Genomic DNA, 13,176 nt, shown 5'->3' on the forward strand with positions numbered 1-13,176 from the left:
CAAAAAGAAATTTCTCCATACAACAAATATTTTTGTTCTGCTATTTCAAAGATTATAGTTCAATCTGCCATTCAGTCTCTTATGGTGATATTGTATACAAGCAGGCCTCTACCTCCACCTCAAAGCCTATTGTATCACAGTGCACAACACTTTATCACAGATGATGAATTCCTCACTCAGCACTGTGTCTTATACGAAAAGATGGGCTGCTCTTCTTGACAGAGGGGAGATACAGTGTTTATTTATCTTAAAAGCTCTGCTTTAAAACCTGCCAAATAATCTCTGCTGTCTCATCACATCAAAATGCATTTATTTTAATGTTAGATCAAAGGATATGTTATATTTATTTATACTCCATGTGTACCCAAAACTAGGAAAAACAGATTTGAAATACTATGATGCTCATAACCAGAATGTGTCTACAAAGACACACAAAAGGATGCAAAATATCTTCGAGGAGATACAAAACAACAACAAAGAAAAGGGCAAAACCACCACAAAGTCTGTGTTTCTTTCTCTTATGTACTGTAGGAGAGGTGGTGGAGCCTTTGCATATCTGTACCCAGGGCCCCATTGTCGCATAATCTGGCCATGGAATGAGCTATAATAACTTCTGAAACTAATTTTTTTTGTTTTTTTTTGTTTTTGTTTAGGATTCCAAGTAACACTTTAGAGCATTTTGTGTGTTACTTGTAACTGGTTTTGTTAATGTGTAACAACTGTGTCTGCATATGGTCATACTGATGGCGCTTCCTTGTGCACCAAGTGCTTCACATCAAGACATAGAAGACATAAAAACATAATAAAACCCACAAGTAAAAATAAAAAATGAGATCAGAACAGAATACATAGAGTTCATCTTTACATGGGCTAAACCCACTTGATAATACTAGTACAAGTGAGATAAAATAAGGATAAAAAATATAATGCACAGAATGCATGACATAAGATGGAAAATAAACCCCAATGAGATAATATTAACAAAAAATAAAGCAAAAAATAGAGTGTGGAAAATGCATAAAACTGAAGAAAATACAACATTTTAAAGAGGTGCAGCAGGGCGAAAGTACGAAGCAAAATGCGAAGCAGTTAAGATAAAGGCTAAAGTAAAGAGATCCGTTTTAGTATATATATATATATATATATATATATATATATATATTAGATATACATTTAAAAGATCACTGCGCTATTCAAATAACTCAAGGTATGTAAAGGAAATCCACAGGAAATGCAGAGACGACTGTATTTGAAGTCCCCTAACTTAACTTGGAGGGCTGTTCCCTGAGCTGACGCTAGGAGCTGTCCGCGGTGCTGAAGCTCGGCTGCCTTTTCTCTCCATGTGCCGACTGCTCACAGACAGGAATCCGCTTACTGAGCGTCCAAATTAAAAAGGGACCTCCGCGTTTCACTTGATAATTCTCGACCGCCTTCACTCCGTTAATTATAGAGGAAGTGCAACAGCAAGCCGCGCGCCTCTCTTTGTCTTTTACACACGTTTGAATTCTCGTCTTTGCTTGTGTGTGTGTTTTTAAGCCCCTGGAAGTATTCTTTCTCAACACAAGGACGTGTTCTGTAGCGAAGAGCGACCTCGACTTTAGCAGACATGTGTATGAGACAGGACTGTCAATTGAAGATCCTCTTGGCGGTTTTGCTGCTCGCCGCTGCCGTGGCCGAAATACATGGACAAGGTAAGAACTTGGGTCTCACACGTACTTTGCGGGGATTGTTCCGTGCACTTCCGTCTGTTAAACTACACGAGGCGAAGGTATGAGTGCTGGGCTATGACACCGGGTTCACCGCTGTCAGATCTACAAGTGTATAGTCAATGTGGCTTTGTGGAGTGCTTACAGAATTATTTTTGTTTTATTAAGTTTACAATTTTTTGGCAAAAATCCTCAAAATCAAGCCAAATAAACAGCATTACATACACTATTGCTGGTTTAAAAGTTGCACATATTCCCATTAATTATCTGCACACATTTCAAACTACTACTCTTTAGAGATACCTTAAATATTAAAATAAAAGCATGCAACATATAGAAGAAAACCAGCTTACAAGTGGCTCCATACTGCACACTGTATAGCTAATTAGAAGTTATAGATCCTGACATTTTGCCACTGGCTAAAATGTGTTTAACAGTCAGTTACATAATGGTTTTCTGTCAATCACAACTTACAGAACCTCTTAGATTGCTCCAACACACACACAAACACACACACATGGCCTCAGATATATCATTAACACAACCCATAGGGGAACTAAAACTCCATAACAAACTAAACACTATTCTGGACCATATTCCACCTTAATGTGATGATTTTTCTTCCACCGAGATGTTTGTTTGTGTGTTGAAATCCGGAGTAAACATTCAGGAAGTGCCTCGTTTTAGGCACTGAGGTCTGTGTGACAGACGGTGCTCGGTAATAAGACTCTAATCCTCAGGAATTGCTGAAGATTATTGACCAAGCTGTTTGACACAGTTGAGTGCTTGTGGGAAAAGCGGCAACGGATTCATGCACAGTGGCCTTGTCCTAATTATTTTTCTATTGTGCTTCCCTCCCTCCCTTTATCATCCTAACTATGCATTCTGTTGGTCTACCTGTGTTTCAGCTTGTCTGCACAATTTTACTAACACCCTTTCTGTAGTGATCTGTATCAACTCTTTGCTAAGCAGTTGGGTGCAGACAAGAGCCACCTCAAAGGTAGTGCATGCACATAGTTTATCCAGCGTGCAGGATATCAGTATTGATATAAATAAGGTGAATGAAATATAATGCAATGTGCAAAAAAAATTACTACTACATATTTACATCTACTTATCTGAGCATGATTAAACACTGAATTTAAAATTTAAAAAAATTGTGTCGTTTTGACAGTTTTTTCCATGAATAGCACCTCACACAATTTTGTAACAGTCCTTCAGCAGAACTCACTGCTCTCCTACATCCCCCTTTTGATGAAGCCTTTAATGTAAGCTGTTTCATGTTGAAAATGAACACATTTATGAGGGACAAGTGATGACTAAACAATGCAATAATTGTGAGAATGAATTTGCATTGCCTGGCCTGTTTTACTCGTTACATCCCAGCCTATCCAAAACCAATTCTGGACCAGAGCCTGAAACAATATTTTACACTATGAGCACAACATCTGCTGGTGGATATGTAGTGGAGGAAAGGTGCTGCAGCACATCAATATGGAATTTCAGAACCTTGTAAGCAAATCTAGTTGTTGTGATATAGCCCAGCACCGTCAGTGGGCATTTTATATTGTTTAAATGTTTGATTAACTTCTCTGAGTAAACACATACAGTGCGGTACAGCTTATAGTAGGAGATGTATGAATTTTTGAGTGTTTCCAGAGTTACAGCTGCGCATATCTCCAAGAACACACCTGCACTGCTTGCTTGCAAAACTCTAGGGAGAGGAAAAATACACAATGCACTATTTTTAGAGCAAAATAAAATTTAACAGCTTCCATTAGTGAATTCTCCGCCGTTGCTTAGCAAGCACATGTTCATGTCTTGGTAGATTCTCCATGGCTGGCTATTTAAATTTTTAATTCTTTTTGTTGTGCCATTGTTGTGCCTTTGTTGGAAGTTTTGAATGTCTATGGGAATGGGTTAGGTGTGAACGTCAGTCTGTTACTCAGCAGAGAATACAAACACCCATCCATTTTTTTCTGTCATGAGCCAAGAGACATTTTGTAAAATTTTGGGAACTGAGCCATTTGTAGTGTGCACATTTGCATTATTTTGAGAAAAAATGCAGTTTTCAGTTAATCAAAACAGTAATGCATGTAGTTTTATCAAAATTACAATCTTATTGATCCCTAAATGTTAGTTGTCTTTTTCTGTTACAGAAGTTACAAGAAGTTACAATGCTCCCTACACTTTCTATTTGCAGTGCCTGCTTTAGCTATTAATTAGTTAATTAATCTAGTTAAGATTAAGAATCTAGACTAGATTTCTAACTTTTCACACATTTTCAGATGACAAAAATGTACAGAAAGATGGATTAAATATTTGTGTTACAAAATGCTTTTGTAAAGCGTGTCCTGACCATATTTTTAGCATCGGCTATTTCAAAACATTCAAATGACACAAGGACATGTGAGCATGTACTAATTACCTATTAGACATTCAACTGTAGGCAAAAAGACCAAAGATGTCAAAAATAATGCTGCTTTTTAAATGAATTGGTCAGCCCTAGTGTCCCTTTAATTTGTTTTTCCCATTAATAAGAGGAGGTCATTTGGGGAGAGACAGAGAAAAAACAGTTTGAAGGAGAATCATTAAAATTCTGATCAGAACCCCTCAGTTCTTTATGTACACCTTTAACTGCAAAAACAACAAACAAAATGAAATGGACAGCCCCTTAATCTGTCCCATGCTTTTCATGAGGCACTCAGGCATTTTCATTTAGTTTGTCCTCAAGCTCTCTCTTGTGTTTTTGTAGAGCAGAAATAGTGACTCAGTGGTTCTGAGTGGAGCATGTTTTCTTTACATTTAAGTTTTGTGTTATTTTGAGAGGTTTGTGACAGAACAGAAATTTTGTTTTGTTTTCCGTATGTATACTGAGATAGAAACAGTTTCAGATCATACAAAAAATATTTTAAAAAAATAGAATATAATACATTGCTTAATATTAAATGTAATTATAATTAAACAGTTCTCAGTCCATAAGAATTAAAATGAAGCCATGGTGATTTTTTTTGTTTTATTGAATTTGTGAGGTACATGTAGTGTGATTAATGAACCTGCCCATGCACAGCAACCAGCATCAGTGTTTTGAGAATGCAATTACCAAATTGCAACAAGTAATACTAAGTGCTGTGTGAGAACGCTACAGGCCTTTAATTATCTCAATGCTAAGCTCAGAGCGACATAGTGACAGAACTTGTTATGAACATTTAACTTGGACAGACAACCTGAAGGCAACAGCTTGAACTTGTCATAAAAGGTATCAATCAAATTTACACTCCAATGGAAAGCATTTTAAGAGATGTAACTGCTACTACTTTGCAGCAGTGGGTCAAGTCAGAAATGCAGAAACACTCCTAACCATTGTGAGGAGTCAGTGTACCAAATCTTCATTTACTTATAAATGTCTCACTTTCAATAAAAATTCAGTTTTGCAAAAGCATTCAAATAAGTATGTCTGATAAACTCCTGACAGATTGTTAATAGCTAATCATGCATCCATTCAGTGTGGAGAGTTCTTGTTGGCCTTAGTGCGACACTTGAAGTTTTACACAATTTAACGACAATGAGCCGAGCCTATTATCTTTATGCTTACACATTATCTCCGCCTGTTAACAATGATCTGTAGCGATCGGGGAGTTGGAGAAAGAGATGTTTTATGTATCCTAAAGCTCATTAAAATGAGTTATGATCTCCTCTCCGTTGACAGAGCTCTCCTTGACTTGCCACTATTGGTTTGGAGAATGTGTGTTGTGAATTCTGGTAAGTTGTGGATTTACAATATCTGACAAATGTTGTTTATCATTATGACAAATTGTGAGCCGGATTGTCTAAAACAACAATTTAGCATTGAGTTCACTTGGAGACACACATTGCTAAGATTAGGCAGTGAAAGAACAACCTAAAATGAACAGGACAAAACAAACTGAAACTCTACACTGTTAGAAAAAACTGTGAAAATATGGCCAGTTTCTAACACTAATGTTTTTTCCTGAAATACAGTAAATACTGTAAATCTCAAATCTTTTTAGGGCTAAATGCTGTATTGGCCATGAATGTTATTACTGGAAGAGGTACATGACAAAACTGCTCCACTGATAGTAATTTAGATATTGAACTCTCCATTGTAATACAATTCTGTAGAAATACAACTGGACTAATGTACTGTTTTTAAGAATTATAGTAAAACACTGAAAATCTTCATATTTTTTAAGCCCAATTCTTTATTGGTCTTGATGTGAGGTCTTGATTATTGTAAGAGGTGCACATTAGAACTGCACCACTGATAACTGAGATACTGAACTCTACATTGTAACAAACTGCTGTGAAAATAATGCCAAAGTCTAACAGTAATGTACTATTTTTTAAGATATAGTATAACACCTCAGATCTTGATGATTTTTGAAGCCATTTGTGTATTGGTCTTGACTTGGTGCTTTCTAGATGGGCTAAACTGCACCACAGATAGTCTTTGAGAGACTGAACATTACAAATTGCTTTAAAAATGCAGCCAGATTCTAAAAGTAATCCTCCCCCCCCCAAAAAAAAATACAGTACAATAAAGATTGTAAATCTTGATGCTTTTTGGAACCACATTCTGTATTGGTCTTGACTTATGGCTATTATTGGAGGAGATTAATATGAAAACTGCACCACCAATGATAATTGAGATACTGAACTCTATACTGTAAAAATACAGCCAAATTCTAACAATAATTTACTGTTTCCTCTCAAAAGATACAGTAAAATACCATAAATCGTGATGCTGTTGGGAGCCAAATGCTGTAATGGTCTTAACTTGAGGTTATTATTGCAGTATTAAAACTGCACCTCTGATATTAATTATGATAGTGGACGATTACACCTCAAGAAATTGCTGAAAAAAAAGGCCAATTCTAACAGTAATGTACTGGTTTTCCAAAGTACAGTAAAATGACATAAATCTTGATGTTTTTGAAACATATTGTGTATTGGTCTTGACTTGAGATTCTTACTGGAAGGGAAACAGATTAGAACTGCACAACTGATAGCAGTTGAAATACTGAGCTCACAGAGAGGGTGGACATTTCTTTGGACCTGCTTTTGTGTTTACGCCCGTTGGTGAAATGTTAATATCTGATTTCAAAAAAAGCATTTTTGCGCTCTTTCATTCAGCTCAATCTCCCCGTTTGTCTCACTAACATTACACTTTACAAAGCAAGTTCTCAGCAGCTTCATATTCACAATAGTTCATATTCACAATTGGTCATGAAATCTGCCAGAAATAAGACAGCATACTTCAGGGTAGATTGTTGCTTTGAGCGGCGCGCATGAAAAATCGGAACATCCTTATAATTCCAGGGGTGGTAACCAGAAATCATTCAACACCTGTTTGTTGGATTGCCAGTGATTAACTTCATCAAGGGCTATTCAGCATCTGTGTGCTGTCATAATTAGTTTAACTTTCCCAAGGCCTGTCAATGGTAAATGAGAGTCATTATGCCAGAATGCCCCTCTTCAAGGCTTGGCGCCTGCCTGCCTCAGCCCCTCTCTGTGCCTGTCTCGGTCTCTTTCACTGCCTCCTAGGTGGAGCTCACAGCTTGGCTGAATGCGACTCATTTTCAACTCTTCATGTGCAAATGCCTCTCTCGCTCCGTGAGAATGTTCTATGCATCCTAATTTGAGTCATTGCCTCATATATTTTCTTCCTCAAAAGTGCAGAGCTTTTATTTGTCAGAGGAGAGGAGTATTTTTGCAAGGATCTTTTTGGATTTCGTCACTGTTTTCCTTGGAATGGGTCTCCAACAGCTGGTTGTACCCTATAGAAAATAAAGCCTTGTGCTCCGCTTTCACTAAATCAGGCTGTACTTCAGCTAAATCTGCAGCTCAGAATTAAAATTCAGATGTGGAGAACATAAAATGGTTTGACACTTCTTTATTTATTTTTTTCCACGTATCCTTACTGTTTGGTCAAAATGCAGCATCAGCTTTATGAAATGAGGGCAACCAGCTCTGTTGTATGAATAGTCTATTAAGTTTTTTTAATAATCAGTTTCTTTGTCAGGTTCTCTTTTCTTCTTGTTTTATTCAACGTTCTGAATTTCATTCTATCTTAAGGGAGACTTAGAGATGAATGTGGTTGACATTTGTTTGCCCCAGAATAACTGAACATTTTAGTGTCCTTGTTGTGAGGTAAACTAACTAATTAACTAAACGGATTCTGTTCACCAACAAAGAGAACATTAAATAGGAATTTTTGTCATTTTTCCCTTACATTTTTTTTATCCTCCAATGAAAGAAAAACACCAACATTGTTTTCACCTGATGTTTAAAGAATGAAAAAATCAAAGGTGTCTGTAAAATCCTGCCTTCTTGTAAATTTATATGCATTTTTATGCTTTTCTACATCAATTTATGATATAAACGTCTTTAATTTCATCAAAATGATGATGTTTTTGGGGGGGGCAAATGCACATGATCTAAAAAACGAGGGAGAAGTTTCCCCTGCCTCCATATTAAATTAAAACATATGTAAACAACAATATTTCATTTTAGACAACATTATTTGCTTTTTGTACGTTTACTTGCCTGAGCTCTCCCAGGTAAATTTGAGTCTGTTCATGCATGCAGTGTATTAAGAAATACAAAATCATTTTAAAAATACTGTGATATTTTAACATATAGCACATTGCATATTGTGAGTAGCTACTAAAGAGCAAGTGAGTAAGGAATAAGGATGACCTTTTAGGGTTTTAGGGTTCTCACGGTCATAAAAAAAACAATCACAATTTCTAGGCCTGGAAAACGCATGCAATTAGTCAAAATCTTTCAAAGTTTTAAATAATTCATGGGATTTCCTTGTGTATCATGAAACGGTAACAAAAATCTACATAATGTTATATGGATAACCTTCCATGTAATTAACATAACATAACAAAACATAGCTGACTGCGTTGATGTATGACAATATTTTGTTCACCTATGTTTGTCCTCTCCTTTCATGTTTGCCTGCTAGTTGAAATTATGTTTGAAAATAATCAGTTTGGATCAGATATGTCTGAAAAATGCGCAGCAAGAAAACAAAATCTTAATCATAGGTCCTTGAAAATTCATGGAAAAGTTTGTAAATTTTGCCCTTGAAAATGTGTGGGGACCCTGATAATCATATTCAGAAATCAGACTCTCATTCCTAAAGCCATTCACATTGTTGTGTACAATACTGAAAAGTGTTGCCACATACACATAGCACAGTAAAGCATTTAAAAGAAATACAAGAAAGAGAGAGAGAGAGAGAGAGAAACAAAAACCGGCTTTTTTTTCCTGAAAGCATTTCCCATCCTGTTTATTTAATCACTCTGACATTCTGGATAGACCTGAAACGGGTTATTGTGTTTAGATTATTATGTGAGAGGTTTCTCCAACAGCCCGTGTTTTGTCTCAACACAATCATCTCCTCAGAGATTTAAAGTAACACGTTTATGATGAAATTGTCAACATGTATTCTCGGCAAAAGAGGGAAATTTCCTTGGTGTCGGACACCCAGAGCTGCTCCACTTATGAAATCTCCCTCCCAAAGCATAGGGCCAGGACTTCCAGCAGAGAGGGCAATGGACTCTGGGACACTGTGTTTGTGTTTGGGGGGGGGGTCATAAACATTAATTTATTCCAAGTGGAGAATACCCCTCCAGCAAAACCCCAAATGAAGCGATGTCTACCACTTTGTCAAGGCAGCTGCGTCGCTGGCTTACTTCTACCTGCTATGCCTTTGGCCTTGCGCCTTATCGACCCCACCAGTCGTCCACAAAAAAAAAAATAGCATTGGTTTGCCTCCCCCCTCCGGGCCGAGCCTCTTTTCCGCACCTTTTACGCTCTGCCTGGCCATGTACACACCTCTCTAATCAGGACTGGCGGCTTTTGCGGCTGCAGTGGGGATGGCTCTCTGAAACGATTAGGCCCAGGGACAGCTCCAGCTCTCTTCCCCCTCTTCTCCACGCCACATCCCATCTAGAAAGCATTTCATCTGTGGCTGTGGGAAGGCTTATGTAGGGTCGGAGAGTGCTGGGTGAAAAGCAGCAGGTAATAGGCTGTGTAATGTGTTTGGGGGAGTAGTTTTAGTATTCACAGTTAGTACTGACCTCTGGCAGGCTGAGCCACCCCCACAGTAATTTCCTCTGAAAAGATGTAATTGAATTCATCAGGATGAGTAAACATATTATAAGTAACAGCGAAAGATAACAATGTTGTGGATAGATCAAGGAAGGGGATAGTAGCTCCGTGAGTAATTGAAAATAGTCAAAGACAAACATAAGCGAAGTGCGCAGGAGCTGGGGAAAAACACGTTGCATTTATAGCTGCTGCTTTTTACACACACATCTCCACATCTCAATTGATTATATGTCCAGAGATGCATGATTTTAAGATCCAGTCAGGTGCTGCCTATGATGAGCTGATCACTGAATTTTTGCAATAACATATCAGTGGACTAAGTGTCAAACCGTGTCTAAAAAGAAAAAAGAATGACTTAATTAACCTGCAATAGAGATAGCCTGCAAGTGCCTACATTGGTTATTTCTTGGAGTATATCCAAATTCTTCATATCTTTAAAATCAGTACAGCCTCAAATAAAAAGTCACTAAAGTCAATAAATCACAATAATTGATGAACGTATTAAAATTGTGTTATTAAAAAGAAAATACAAAACTTGGACAAGTCTCCAACACATTTTACAAAATAAAAGCACTAAATTTTGACCCAAATGATTTTAAATGTAGAACTATATTTATTAACACTCCATAAGTTATTTAAACTATTTGCATTATTACATTTTTAAAATATGCTCATTTATATGAGCAGAGCGCAAAGGCATTAGATTCATCATTAATTTCTCTGGTGCCAGTGTATGTTTTCTTTTGGTTTTGCACCACTCATAACTCAATGCAACAACATCATAACAAGTGCACAACATGATAACACAAAAGACAGAAGCCTAAGTTTTCTGGTGAAGAAGACTGAATGCTCTAACTAATATAGTTTTGTATTTTGAATAGATATACAAAAAGTAATCTCTCACAGCCACTATGGGAAATTCTGGGAAAATTCCAGCTTAAATCTGGCGAAATACCAGTTTTGCACTGCATGTTAAGGTAAAATCTTGACATGATGACAGAGAACAAAGAAGTCTTAGCTTTCTGTTATAAAAAGAACAACATTTCTAGCTATAATGGCTTTTATTTAGTGTTATTTAGGTGTGTATAGTGCTATACAGGATCAGGCAAACAATGATCTGCAGCTGTCACGGGGAAATTGCAGCATAATTCAAGTAAAATACCATATTTGCACCATGCATAAGGTGAGGTAACATAGGTAATGTCATGATGAGGGGGAAGACAGAAGCCTTAGCTTTCTGCTGCAAAAAGAATGAATACTCTATTCATTATAGTTTTTGTTTTTGATTTATTTAAACAGGATCATGCAAACAAGGATCTCCCACAGCTGCCCGCAGGATGTTCAGTTCTGAAGGGTTAATCCCACGGGTTGAATTTTGTCATCCCTCAGGCCAAAAATACACACAAACAGGCCACGAGAACTGCATTTGGAGAGATGGTAGAGTCAAGCAAAGTATCACAGCCCATTTCCGAGCATTTCATACAGCTGACGTCTTCAGTCCAGACAATATAGACAGGGAGCAGAGAGCCGTGATGTAACCCTGAGCCTTGTGAGATGTATTGAAGCGATGTCCCGGAGGACCTTGTCTACAATTTAGAGGTTCTAACATTGACTGCCATCTTCAAAATATCGAACATTGTCAGTTGGAGCAACTGCTGGGTGGTCGGGGCAATTGTCTGTCAGTTATAAGGCAGTCCTCTGCCTCCGCTTCTCTCCTGGTGATGGAGAGCCAGCTCATTGTGGCCGTCCTCATCTGTCAAAGCAGAGAGCAGCCTTTAAAAAGAATACTCCGCCTTAAGAATGGATTACTTAGCTGGGAACAGCTGGAGCTCTGTTAGACCACATCATTGATTGCTGGACTATGGCTTTTAGCGGTAAAAGCTGGTCCTTGCATTTCTGACATTTCTTTAAGATGGTGGGTGAAATAGATGCGGACGTGGTGTTTAGCTGCTTCCTAATGGTAGAGAGACTTTGAAAGCCAAACAGTGCTTTTTTATGGGTGAATTATGTAATTACTTAATACTTGTTTGTGTTAATTCTCATTTTACACTCTTGCTTGTAAAATAAAGTGATGGATTGCCATGAAATTAAGAAAATACATTCATGGTCCCCACAGGGTGAAATGTGTTGAATTTTGTGATTGACTGAATTTCAGGTCAAAATAATTCTGGTTTGTGAGCAAATATCTGCAAAACTGACATTCCTACCAACATGATGTGTGCTTTGTCTTTAGGAACTGTGAAAAAAAATGATCGGGCCTGCAGCTGACTCCTGCCAGCACAATGCTCACATGATTGCAGTCTTTCAAAATACGTGGAATATGTACAAATTTAGGCACCTTACTTTTCGAAGGAAAACATACAATCAGTTTGTAAGAACAGCCTGAAAAATGGACAGGTCTCCACTTATTCCCAGTCTAGAAAAATGAAGACAAAATATCTCAGATGCGGCCATCTGGTGCTGTCACTCGGAGCGAGAAATCGCTGCAGTTTCGAGTTTCCACATCCTATCTGCTAACATAGAAGGAGCGGGATTTATAAGCCGTACTGCAGCCCACCACGAGGAGGCAATCAAAAATATTTTGGCTTCTCTTTTTGGGTGCTGTCATGCTGTGTCTACTTTAAGGTTTATGGTTCAAACTAACTAGCCAGTGATAGCATGCTAACATGCTTAACTAAGGTGATGAGCATGGTTTAACACATAGCACTGTAAAGACTAAACATTACACCTGCTCAACATCTTAATGTTAGTACTATTATTCTAAAAAAAAGTGAAAATCTCTTCTTACTGATGGCATTTATATTCAGGGAGATTCAAGTGTCTTTAAAAATATGTCTTGTAGACATAAAGCTGTAAAACTTTTCTATTAAAATGTTATTATTATGTTTTTTTAATTTTATTTATATCTCATTTTGGTTTAAATGTGAGATTACTATGATTGCAAAGAGATGGATGCCGGCAGTGTATTAAGAGGCATGTGTGTGTGCATATTGTCTATTGTTATGCTGGACACCTTATGGTTGCCTTCTGGTTGTTTTTGGCTGATTTGCTGAATCTCATCAGCCCACACATTCATTGGTTGAAGAATATGTTGAACTTAAAGAATAAATTATTATGAAGCCTCTGAATTCAAAGCAAATAGGGATGAGGGGAAAAAAATCCTTATTTGACTCTGGTTTGGTCAGTTTTAACCCAGGAATTGCTTCTTAAATGTTGCTTGGCAGCTTGGGGGAGGGGTGTGTATTCAGTCCATGGAGGCTGGCAGGGTGTGCTTCCGAGGATTAAGACTGAATTATGAAGGCAAACAGAGAAAAGGAATTATGGC

General features: G+C 37.5%; 1 protein-coding gene across 3 annotated transcripts in view; it reads left to right on the forward strand.

The window, feature by feature from the left end:
* The first annotated feature begins 1,345 nt into the window (after positions 1-1,345).
* LOC121952406 (seizure protein 6 homolog) overlaps positions 1,346-13,176 on the forward strand; it is a 123,758-nt gene continuing 111,927 nt past the window's right edge. For all 3 annotated transcript variants that reach the window (XM_042499065.1, XM_042499064.1, XM_042499063.1), the window contains exon 1: positions 1,346-1,691. In XM_042499065.1, the coding sequence (XP_042354999.1) occupies positions 1,607-1,691 (85 nt within the window). In that variant the 5' untranslated portion in view covers positions 1,346-1,606. The remainder of the gene's footprint in view (positions 1,692-13,176) is intronic.

The sequence above is a fragment of the Plectropomus leopardus genome, chromosome 13 (genome assembly GCF_008729295.1).
Source record: "Plectropomus leopardus isolate mb chromosome 13, YSFRI_Pleo_2.0, whole genome shotgun sequence".
NCBI classification, from domain to species: Eukaryota; Metazoa; Chordata; class Actinopteri; order Perciformes; family Serranidae; genus Plectropomus; species Plectropomus leopardus.